The sequence below is a fragment of the Myotis nattereri genome (assembly GCF_964212035.1).
Source record: "Myotis nattereri genome assembly, chromosome: X".
NCBI lineage: Eukaryota > Metazoa > Chordata > Mammalia > Chiroptera > Vespertilionidae > Myotis > Myotis nattereri.
This window is the reverse complement of record NC_138078.1, coordinates 86,756,188-86,768,789: the sequence shown is the minus strand read 5'-3', so window position 1 is coordinate 86,768,789 and position 12,602 is coordinate 86,756,188. Positions and strand designations below refer to the sequence as shown.

Here is a 12,602-nt window from a genome sequence, read left to right as displayed (position 1 = left end):
CAGTTGGCTGTTCAACCAATCAAAGCATAATATGCTAATGATATGCTAAGGCCGCTCAACAGCTCGCTATGACGTGCACTGATCACCAGGGGGCAGACAGTCAATCAGTCGCTATGACATGCACTGGGAAGACACTCTGACCAGTAGGTGAGCTTGCTGCTGGGGCTAGGCCAATCAGACTGAGTGATACAGGCCACACATGCCCTGGAGCCCTCCCACGGTTCCTCCCCAGCTGGCCAACCTCCCTCGTTCCTCCTTGGCCCTGATCATGCAATGATGGGATCCCTCGGCCTGGTCTGCTCCCTCTCACAATCAGGGACCCCTGGGGGATGTCAGAGAACCAGTTTTGGCCCAATCCCTCAGGCCAAGCCGAGGGACCCCACTGGTGCATGAATTTGTGCACCAGGCTCTAGTATAATAATAGTAATGATAGAACTATCATATTGCAAGAACTCTATTGGCCATCTAACCACAATATATTTCACTCAGGTAATATAAGGGGTTAACGATAATGCTCTATATATTTGCATAGCAATATACAATTTCCTAATGCTTTCTCATTCAATTACTGTGATTTAGCTAAACCACTTTGTGAAGCAAATCAGGCAGACATTATCTCAGGACTGGCAGCTATTAATCAAAAGGTGCAAACTTCTGGTGTTAAATGGCTCATCAGAGATCACAAGCAAATAAAAGACTTGACAAACACTGGAGCTCAGGTCCTTTGGCCCTCCATTCAATACTCTGCCAATAATATGAAGTCTCCTACTAATAACAATAAAATCTTACTTGGATCATCATCCATCTTGATACTGTTTGTCTGCATGGAAGTTCCGGCTCTGATATCAGAATAGTCCAAACAAACAAGGGAGTAAGGGAGTTCTACCAGCAAGAAGTTTCTTGAATTTCAAAATTAGAGAAATGACACAAAACAGTGTACAGAACAAGTTCATTTGATGGAGTACGTGCACTAAGTTAAAAAAAAAAAAGGCATATAAAAGTAAACGTTTTATTTTTTTTAAAGCCTCTTTTCAACAATTTACACTCTCAAAATGTCTGGCCTACAGAGAAAGAATTCCCAACAAATAATAATTTACTGAGTAGTTTTACCCCCAAGTGCTGTCCTGCAAAGTTTTCAAGAAAAGGCATATAGCAGGACCCTGGCCCAGAAGCACTTTAAAATCTTTGCAGATGCAAGATCAGCATATAACATTCAGACTCAAAACAGCTAGGACCTCAAAATAAAGAAAACCTTCAGTAAGGTGAAGTAATCAGTGAATGTTATTGGAAGAATGAGAGCATTTTGAGGCAGGAGCTGGGCTGTGTGAACCACAGGTGAGATTTCTAAAGGAGGACCAGAGTGAGCATTTCAGATGTGAAGATGTTCAGGGTGGGTGGCAGGAAAGAGAGGCCATGAAGTGACAGGAGGAGACTGAAATGCAGAAAAACTTTCAGAATAAACGGATGAGCTGCAATTGGAATCCAGGTCTCCAACTACAAACATCCAACTCTTCTACACCATTCTGCTCTTCCTAATAGGTCTTCTTGCCTCCATTCCAGTACCCCTCTCCAAGAAATTCTCCACTGTAGTGTTTCCTTCTGAAACACAATTCTGATCGAATCAATCTCCTGCTTAAATCTCTTCAATGACTTGCTATGGCTTTCACAAAAAAAGCTGAACCTCTAACATGACATACAAATACGCATCATGATCTGCATCATGATCTGTACTCCGTCTCTTTTCTAGTAGGTCAACCATGTGTACCCTTTGTTTCAGCCATTAACACCTGCCCACCGTTCCTTTATTGGACATGCTACTGTTTCTCTCTGTTTGCATACGTTGTTCTTTCAACTTAAAATGTTTTCCCTTGCCTTCTTCAATTAATGGTCTATTCTTCAAGCCTTGGGCAAATATCACCTACAATATTAGCCTTTCCTTACCACACTCCAGCGTCCATTTAGATTTAGATGCCTCTCCATGATGATTTTACATCGTCCTCCTATGCATATTCCAATCATTCCTTATCACACAGCTCTTTAGTCTATTAATTAACTTCTCTGTCTTCGTTACTCTCCCTCCCCTTATATCACCAGCCCTAAGAATAATGTCTAGCACACCGTATATGCTCAGTAAATGTTTGTTACATAAATGAAATAATAAAGTTCAAACTTTATCAATTAATATCAAACAGAATTTAGCCAATTAAAAACCAGTAACCAAATACTCAGAAAGTTATTTAATAACCACAAAATTAACTTCTGTTACTTCAAGTTACTAATTTAATTCTACTATCAAAGGAACCAAAGGCTTCAGGAATCACACAGAAACACAAAGTCAAAACACAAAAACACCACAGAATGATAAGCCACTCTACACCACTGTGTGTGTATGAGGGGTGTTAGTTCTACCTTAACACTAGCCTCTCTTAATGGTTAGGTCGCTGCCTTAAACATGTGTGATTCAATCATACCACCTTTAGAGCTCTAATTCTCGATTTGACAAAATACATTCCATGGTTGACATCAAGACACTAATTAATCTAAGACTCATGCTATTTGACGAGATGCCACAATCTGGGCCTCACCAGATAGTTACATGAAATACAAAGCTCTACTACTAATGCATTATTTAATATATGATGAATTCCCAAATAAGGTTGCCTTCATTAAAAAGAATCAAAATAAAAGGATCATTATAAGGAGGCACAGATACATATGAATTTTGTTAAATTTTGACTGAATTAATCTTAAACAGAAGTCGTTAAAGTCCTGAAATGTATCTTTGAAAAAATTCTCACTAATACCCATCAAAAGCTGAGGATATAAAGCAGTGGTTCTCAACTTTGGCTGCACATTAGAATCACCTGGGAATCTTTTTAAAATCCTGATTTCTGGGCTTCATCCTCCGGAAATTCTGTTTCTTTGTTACTAATGTCATGGCCCCACCCCATAACAAAGAAGCAGAATTTCCTGAGGACGAGGCCCAGAAATCAGGTTTTTAAAAAGATTCCCAGGTGACTCTAATGTGCAGCCAAGGTTGAGAACCACTGATATAAAGAAAAGCATAGTTCTTCAGTATAGAAAACATGCCTGCCTACTCCAGTGTTCTAGAACAGTGAGGAACTAAAATGAAAACAACAGAATCGTAATCCTTAAACTTTATGAACCCACTATACGATAGTTATTGAGTTAATTTTTCTACTTAGTGGAAACTTTCACCTTAGCTAATGCTATATTGACATTGTGTAATTAATTTCTTTTTATCCCCAGGTGAATTATCTTCAATATCAATCAGTCCTGTAGTCAGTGCTATTTCCCAGTAACTTCAGGTGGAATTAACTGGTGTTTTCTGTTTCCTTCTTTCTCTTTCTCTTCCTCTCTCTCTCTCTCTCTCTCTCTCTCTCTCTCTCTCTCTCCCCCCCCTCCCCCCCATCTGGTAACCCAATTTCTATAGGTGATAGATGCCTTTGAGAAACTGATGAAGGCCTTGGGGCCCAGAAAACTGCATGTACCTACCTACCTACACTCAAATTTTTTCATACAATTTCAGGAGTTTAAGAACTGCTGTCCCCCACAATCACCTACACAAATAATTTCTATTACCATATGGCTCTCTTTTATAATCCCACATGCAGACGAACACATGCACACAATTAAGGACTATTATACTGATTAATAACATAATACCCAAAATAATAACATTTAGTCTAGATAAAGCTTTCTTTTACTAGCAATATTTTAAGTTAAGAATTCCAGATGAACTTTTATCTAAAAGGCCTTTGAAGAAAATGTTGAGCACTTCAATAAGACAACTCAAAATAAGGAGTAAGGAATTTATCAAAAGAAGTTTACCAAGTCTTGTTGTTTGTTCAACTTGCTTGTCTCAAAATAGTGCTGAAATATCTTCCTAAATTTGTATTTCTTAACTCTGACACATCCGCTCGTAAAATCAGGTAAGGCCCAAAAGTTGTATTTGAGCAAAAAAAGAAAGAAATTCCCACTGATATTAACAAACACTTGGATTTAAATACTTGTCCTACTACAAATAGTAACTACATCAAGCTATGTTCAACCCCCAACAGTGTCAGCTAGGAACTGAAAGTGACACCACCTCATAACTATCTAGTTACCTTGTGGAAGCAAGTAAAACATAAAAGATAAAACGGGACAAATGGCCAAAGGGAAGAGAAGAATGTAATCAAGGTGTTATTTACCAACAGGCAGAGATAATTGCTTTCTCTTGGGAGAATACTTCCTAAAACTGAAAGGTTCTTGCTGGTTGCACCAAACTATTCGTGGAAACTATCAATTCACTTTTATTTTTGCTTAAACTTTTAATCACTGTTTAAACCACAGTTTTGTGCTGGGTCAAAATTAAAAGGAAATATGACCACTCTTTTACCACAAACTGATAAATTTCAAAATCACAACATCCAAGTTTTTAAGTACATTAAACTTTGGTGATACACTCACAAAACTTTTCTAACTTTCATGATGGTGAGGGCACCCATTAAGCCCAGCATAGACAATTCACAAGACCTTGTGCCTCAGTTTCCTCACTTGTAGTTAATGGGGTAACAAGCACATCAAGTAAGTAAATTCTCAATTTGCCTCAAGTTAGGGTGGAATTGATGAGACTTTCAAGTTGTCATTTTTTTCTACCCAACTGGGTCCTTTCCCACATAATGGAAGGCTGTGTATTTCCTGAAACTGTAACACTTTGACCACTGTTTTCCAATATGAAAGGCAAATAGGCGGCAAGAGAAGTTATAGCAGGTACACACCAAATTGGCCAGATGCCATAAGAAAGGCTTCAGTTAAGTCACCCTCTCCTTCCTAATTATAATCAAGTTGCTGGTTAAAACTGAAAACTAGCTGAGCAACATGTGGCTTGTGCTTCCGAGCTAGACGAACGTTAAGACAGGAGTATCTGCTGACTTTGTGCAGGCAAACCGTTTCCCTTCCTGCCACCCGAATTAGAAAGTTTACCAAAAAAAAAAAAGAGGAACCCTTTTTACTGATGAGTAGAGGGAACTCCAGTATTTCCCAATGCGATACCGGGCCCATCGATTTCATTCCTCTGCACATGAAGTCAGTGGCAGGAAATGGACTGCCACACTGCTTCCCACACTCAGGACGGTGGGGCTGGTGCAGTCAGGCTGCCTGGGAGAGTTCTCAATCAACTAAGTGGGAGCGCTGGCTGCCTCCGCCTATTCACACACGACAGTTGGTGGTACCTCACCCAGCCTCCAGCTCCCACGCTCCCCCCACTCTTCCCAAGAAACGTTTCTTGGGAGAGCACATGGAGAGGCAAGGGGAAGGCGCACGTAGGCGTCTCTTAGATTTCTGGTGAAGTGGGAAGACTGGGGCGGGGGGAGGGAGGGCGCGCTATGTTGTGTGTGTTTTGTTTCATGGGATTTTTTCATTTTGGAAGCCTGTGGGTGGGCTCCCAAGTACTTGGACTGCAGGGAAGCGCGGTTTCCCAGCCCGGACCCTAAAAGCGTTCAAGAGGCGAAACCCAGCAGCTGACAGGGGTGGGAAGGGAAGGGAATCGCGCAAAGAAGGTTTGCGCCCACAAGTTGGACAAAACAACGGACCCTGCCCAGTACTCGGGGTCTCCCCAAGTTGGGGTGGGGCCTTTCTCCTTCCCAGGCTGACACGAGTGAGAAAGGGGTTAAGTGGAGAAGGGGGTGCTCTTCCGCCCCCACGCCGTCTCCGCGCCTCGGCGTGGCCGCTCGGAGCGGCTCCCCGAGTTGCACAGCGAGGTCGCGGTCACCCTTGGGAGGGGGCCCCGGGTGCCCCCGCGCTCAATGGCAGGAGGATCCCGGGGCTCTCGCTGTTCCCAAGGCCGGCGGGGGCTGCGGGAGCACTCACCAATTTGGGTTTGTTTTTCGTTTCCTCTTCGTTGGCGGCCCGGCTCCCCACGCTCCGCTTGTTGCTCCGGCCCCCACTGGGTTCCTCGCTGCCGCCTCCCGCTCCCGACGCCGCCGCCCCGGGCTGCTCCATCTTTCTCCGGCCCTGTCACCTGTGCCCTGTCACCCCACCTCTCCGCCACTGAGGAAGCCCCTCGGGGTGGTCCCGCGGCCCCGCGCTGATTCGGGAGCACCGCTCCCTGGGAGGGCGTGTGTCTGTCTAGGGAGCAGCAGATTTCAGGCCCTCGGGACTCCGGGAGCCCAGGCACCCCTGACGCCACACGCCGTTGCCACTACTCGGCGCCGGGGCAAGCCCTGCCCCTGAGCAGCTGCAATTACCACTACCACCGCCGCCGCCGCCCTCAGGGCGGTGTTTAGGGTGGAGAAAGTGCGTGCCTATCTCTTTAAGAGGCCTCCACACACGTGATTCATCAAAGTGCCCGCAGCCAGCGCCTGGGCGCCGAGAACTGCTTCCTACTCCCGTGCCGCCGGCAGGGCCACTGCCACTGAGCATGCCCGGCGCGGTGACCACAGCCCAAGGAGAGGACTTGAAGCGGTGGTTAAGCACTGATTTCACGTCCAAGGGGCCTTGCGTGAATGGGAGAGAACTAGTCCAGAGAGAGGAGGTGTAGCCCATTGTAGAGATGGGGAAACTGAGGGCTGGGAGGATTCACCTGTGAGTTTCACTGCAGAAGCTACCTGAGTAGCAGCTTTCACCTGGCCAGGCGGCGGCCTTGTTGGGAGGCGGGGGGGGGGGGGGGGGGGGGGGGGGGTCCTGCTACGCCCTGTGGGAGGGGTTGATTGGCAAGGCAGCTGGCATCCCTTAGAACGTTGATGAATTGCCTAGCCCTGTGGGTCAAAGTGGAAAGAGGGGGTGCTTTCTGTTGCCATGATTGCATAGCGCCAAAGAAATAGTCTTTCTTTATTCCCATGCTGCTGGGTTGTAGAAGCAGCAGGCACCTGCCACTTAACCCCCAAGTGGATGTAAGGCTTTTTAACCACAGCACCTAGAGAGAGCGAACAATTGGATTGAGTGCTATTCCCAGTTTCCCGAACTACTTTGGGTGTAGGGTTGTTGTGGGGAGTGAAAACGATCACGTGTGTCCAAACTTTGTTTAAAATGTAAACCCCTAGACCAGCGGTTCTCAACCTGTGGGTCGTGACCCCTTTGGGGGTCGAACGACCCTTTCACAGGGGTCGCCCAAGACCATCAGAAAACACATATATAACTACATATTGTTTTTGTGATTACTCACTATGCTTTAATTATGTTCAATTTGTAACAATGAAAATACATCCTGCATATCAGATATTTACGATTCATAACAGTAGCAAAAGTACAGTTATGAAGTAGCAACGAAAATAATTTTCTGGTTGGGAGTCACCACAACATGAGGAACTGCATTAAAGGGTCGCAGCATTAGGAAGGTTGAGAACCACTGCTCTAGACAAAGGCTCGGTGTCTGTGCAGCAGCAGCAGGGCACTGCCAGTATTGTTAGTCATTAAACCTTGAGTTGTCAGGAAGGGGCCCACGCAATATTTTTCCATCCTTTATTAACAGAGCCCTTTAATAAAAATAATGTTTGCACTGAGAACATTCAAGGGGCAGAGCAGGCTTTGAATGAACCACCGTCATAAAATAAAAGCTCATATGCTAGAGAAGCTCCATGAAATGTAAGTTCAGATACCAAGTCTAAACATGTCCATATGCCTGTTACTCAGATACCTTCAGGCTATGACTCCTTTTGCCCTTCTCCCCTTCCACCTAAATTCAACTGTGCTGAATCTATTTTGTTCATGAACATATTTATTGAATGTGTTAGAATAAATTGGACTATGCTATAGGCATGATGAGGCAATTAACTTGGACAGTAGAGTGAAAAGAAAGTTAGATATCAACAGTTTTAATCCCTGCACTGCCATTAACTATCTTCTTAATCATGCTGATGATAAACTACCCAGGGACAGCAGAGAAGAGGGAATGCAAGCTCCCAAAGAGGGTGGACAGGGAGCCCTATCATAAATTTGCTTTGTTGACGTTCTTCTTTGACTTAAATTTTGATGTATATTTTGAATTTGACTCGCTACACATGTGCGTGCATGCACACACATGATTTAAATTTCTTAAATGTCTCCCCCACTGAAAAGTTGCATGAAAATGGATGCTGCAAAAAGATGTGACCTGTTTGTCCAATGCTTTCACATAATTCCTGTTTGAGAGATATAGATATAGGTCATTGCTGGGGGGTTTTCAAACTCAAATGTTGCTCACCTGGGCCAGTTTTCTCAGTGGATAGAGCATCGGCCCTTGGACTGAAGGGTTGCAGGTTTGATTCCGGTCAGGGGCACATACCTCAGTGGCAGGCTTGATCCCTGGCCCTGCCTGGCTGGGGCATGTGTGCAAAGCAACCAATTGATGTGTCTTTCTCACATCCATGTTTCTCTCTGTCTCTCCCCCTCTCTTCCATTCTCTCTAAAAATCAATGGGAAAGTATCCTTGGGTGAGATTAATAAAACAAAAGATGCTTAATAATCTACTCAGTAAGACCTTTACTGAACTCCTTAGAGTACACCAGGTGATATAAAGAGTGCGGTGGGTTATACAGATGAAGCAGACATTGTTTCTGCCACTTAGAACAGAGATGGCGAACCTATGACACGCGTGTCAGAGGTGACATGTGAACTCATTTTTTTGGTTGATTTTTCTTTGTTAAATGGCATTTAAATATATAAAATAAATATCAAAAATATAAGTCTTTGTTTTACTATGGTTGCAAATATCAAAACATTTCTATATGTGACACGGCACCAGAGTTAAGTTAGGGTTTTTCAAAATGCTGACACGCCAAGCTCAAAAGGTTCGCCATCACTGACTTAAAACCTTACAGTCTACTGGGAGAGGCAGACGGTTACAGAGCCACACTTCAGCACAACAGATATGAACTGGGAGCCCAGGAGCACAGGAGGGAAGTACCCACTGGAATGTCAGAGGCTCTGGATCACCTTCCCAAAGAGGATGATGTTTGAGCTGAGTCTTAAAGGTGTAGAGTCAGTATTTCTTGACAGCCTACTGAGTGTTAGGTATTGTGCGAGGTTTTGTGGGTATGCTGGTGAACAAGACAGATGTAGTTTGCTCTTATGGAACTGTCCGACTATTGGGAAGGGTATTAAGCAAAAATATATTGAGTGATCACGAAGCAAAGAAGGTGAGTGAAGAACATTCTAGGCCAGTGGTCGGCAAACTCATTAGTCAACAGAGCCAAATATCAACAGTACAACGACTGAAATTTCCTTTGAGAGCCACATTTTTTAAACTTACACTATATAGGTAGGTACATTGTTATTAACTTAGTTAGGGTACTCCTAAGGCTTAGGAAGAGCCACACTCAAGGGGCCAAAAAGCCGCATGTGGCTCGTGAGCCGCAGTTTGCCAACCACGGTTCTAGGCAAACAAAATAGCAATAGCATGTGCAGAGACCCCGTGGTTAAGAAATTGGGGGCGTGGGGCGGGGGCTGCTGTTAGCAAGAGAAGCAAAGCACATAAGCAGCTTCCAGATCATGAAGTTCCCTACGTGTAGGTCTCATTGGTGTGGTTTTAAAAGGGGGGGAAGGCGTTGCAATACAAAGACTTCTGTTTGGAGGGTGTAAATAGACTAAAAATTGGATTGCCAGTATTTTGAATGTAAGATTGGGCTTCACCACCCTCACTCGGGCCAGGCAGAGCAACATTTAAAATCAAGTTAAAGGTACATGTAAAACATGCGTAATCTACATTGGGCAAGTGAGAAACTGTCCCTGAGATGGCTTACACTTGACTTTATGGTGGTTATCTCAGCCCCGTCTGAATTCTTGATGTTTGTTGTTCAGCATTTTGCTCTAGTTAATTACAAACACTCTTCCTTCAGGCATCAGGGTCCTTGGCCTCTCTTGGAAGTTGACACACAAAGGAGCTACTGCTCTCCTGCAAGAACACTTTGTCCACTGATTACGAACCAGGCACCGCACCAAGTGCACCCCCGAAGCTGATCTGACCGCAGCTGCATTTCTTGATTTTTCCCTTTCTGAGGCACAAGTAAGCTTGTGGATGGAGAGACAACTTTTCTCAGATGCTGAAGAAAGGAGGTTACCACCATCAGTTGGGATATCAAACGTGTATGTTAGAGCCACTGACCTTTTGGTCTCTCTGTCTGGCCTCTCATGAGTCTAGCACCCAGTGAGCACTAGAAAGCTAGCCTTGGGAGAAAAGAAGGATAAAAGGCTGCTAGGCTCTAGTTATTTTCAAATTAATCTTAGACCCATCCATTAACCCAGAGGTTTCTGATGATCCTTGTAATCTTCCCCTGGCTTTCTGTGTCTCCCTTCTGCTGCCTGTTCTCATCTAAACAATCTGAGCCATTAATAGAGAAATTAAAGGAAATAGAGATTAAACAAATATGAGAAGTAACCACCTTCAAGGACATGGAAAAATATTTATGAATTAAAGGTTGCCTAAAGTCAACAAGTATTTATTAAGCATGTACTATACAGCCAGCACCACACTAGATGTCCAGCAGATAAAAATGTAGCAGGGATTCTGCGATACTGTCACATGTGTCTTCCTAAAAAATCTCTTGTTCAGCAAAATTGCACACTAAAAATAACAGGACTTAAATCCAATGCAACTTTGTAATCGGAGCACTAATGAAAACAATAACTAACCTAATAAACACACTCACGAGATTACATCTCCACTGGCTTTTGTACCCACCATCACCGTCATCAATGCTCAGTAGTCTTCATGCTTCCTCTTTCCCAATGTGGGTCCTCAAAGGCAGTCACTTTGAATAGATGTCGTTTTCATCAGAAATTACAATCTAATCGAGGAGGACCCAACTTTTACAAAACGCAGTGTAAAGTCTTCACAGCTTCATTATCAATACTCATAGCTTCATCAGATAGTCTAATGTGGAAAATTCAGTTGTTGAAGCCACTAAAGGGGCAGAGTCTTTATGCAGAATTCTTCTCTTTTTCGAAAAGTCTTCATATATTGCTAAGATTTCTCCTTAATTGTGAGAAAGCTTGCTCCTGATCACGGCAAAACTAAAAATGCTAAGAAAGTTCATCCATGAACCAACCAGCTGAACTTCTACCTTATTTTGACATCGTTCTTCTATTTACCAATTGCGAATGTGCTATTCGTGGTACATAAACACTTATGGTGGGGCAGACTGGAAAATGTAACATCTCTGCCATTCATAGGCACCAAATCTAGTCCGGAAAACAAATGTGGGGAACAGTAAGAGGGAATTAGTTGCCTAACTCGGAGGTACTGACTCTAAATTCAACATAATATAGGGAAGGGGTGAGATTAGTTGGGCCTAGAACAAATGAAGTTTTCACGGAGGAAGTAAAACTTGAGTTCATGAGCTCTGAAGCAGAAATCAGACTTGAAGGGGCAAAGCCAAGAAAGGAAATAAGAAAAAGACAACACATGGAATGGCCTGGAGACAATACTGAAGGGTAACGCTGCGAGGCCCCAGGGCTTGACTAGAATGGTGAGAACATAGATGTTGAATAATAGTAGGAAACATGGTTATCCCCATAGCATTTTCCTGCTATGTAATCAGATTTGAATGTAAGATACAGCAGTAGTCACTGATAAGGATCTTTAGCAGGAATGTTATAAAATAAAGAAGTTATTTTAAGGAGCTGGTCTGGCAGAATAACTCATCTCTGCAGAAGATTGTCAAACTTATTCTTCCTTAGTACAGGTTATTTTTTTCTAAATCAGACTCTTCATAGAATCCCAATATACACAGCAGATACAAATCAAGCTGACCTGTTTGAAATTAGCATGGAGCAGAGACCATAGCCCGGCTCATGTCCCCTGAGCTTCTTTCTCATCCTCTGAGGTGAGCCTTTGAGGCCCCACTGCTGAACTCGAGCTAAAACTAGATAAAGTCCCACTGGACAGGTCATGAGGATTGGAACTAGAGTGACCCCAAAAGAAATGAGGCAAAAGAAATGAATCCAAGAGATTTGTGAAAACACACACACACACACACACACACACACACACACACACAGAGTTATATCCAGGAAACAAAGCGGGAGAGAGAATTACTAAAAGAAAAAGAATTACTAAAATGTTGGCCCAAGGAAATTAAAACCTAGTGGTAAACTGGGAGATATTATCTCAACAGGTGCTTGTCATTGGCAGGCAGTCAGACCAAGGAGCCTGGTACCCAGAAAGTAAAGACACTAATTAGAGCAGAACAAGGAAGCTAAGAAGGCTTCTGTAGTCACCAACAGGACAAATCCAGATAGGCAGGTAAAACAGAAGGAGTTGAGGAACAGTAGACAATGGGCAGACAGACAGCTAACCTCTGAAGTGCGGCAATGGATGTCCTAGCAGGCAGGCATAGAACAGAATCCAGACAGTCTGCTGGCAAACAATAGGCAGAGGTTGAAGCAAGCAGTATATAACGGGAATCTACTCTTGGGGATTGGGATTAAGAAGCCAATTAGCAATCCTGCAAGACAGTAGTTCTCAACCTTGGCTGCACATTAGAATCACCTGGGAATCTTTTTAAAATCCTGATTTCTGGGCCTCATCCTCCGGAAATTCTGTTTGTTTTTTGTTGTTGTTGTTGTTATGGGGTGGGGCCACAACATTAGTAACAAAGAAACAGAATTTCTGGAGGATGAGG

General features: G+C 43.6%; 1 protein-coding gene across 1 annotated transcript in view; it reads right to left on the bottom strand.

Annotated features, from left to right (window-relative positions):
* The window catches only part of DIAPH2 (diaphanous related formin 2), a 940,956-nt gene extending 934,560 nt beyond the window's left edge, over positions 1-6,396 (bottom strand). The window contains exon 1 of the mRNA XM_081115447.1: positions 5,875-6,396. Coding sequence (XP_080971573.1) covers positions 5,875-6,006 — 132 coding nt within the window. The 5' untranslated portion in view covers positions 6,007-6,396. The remainder of the gene's footprint in view (positions 1-5,874) is intronic.
* Positions 6,397-12,602: the final 6,206 nt, after the last annotated feature.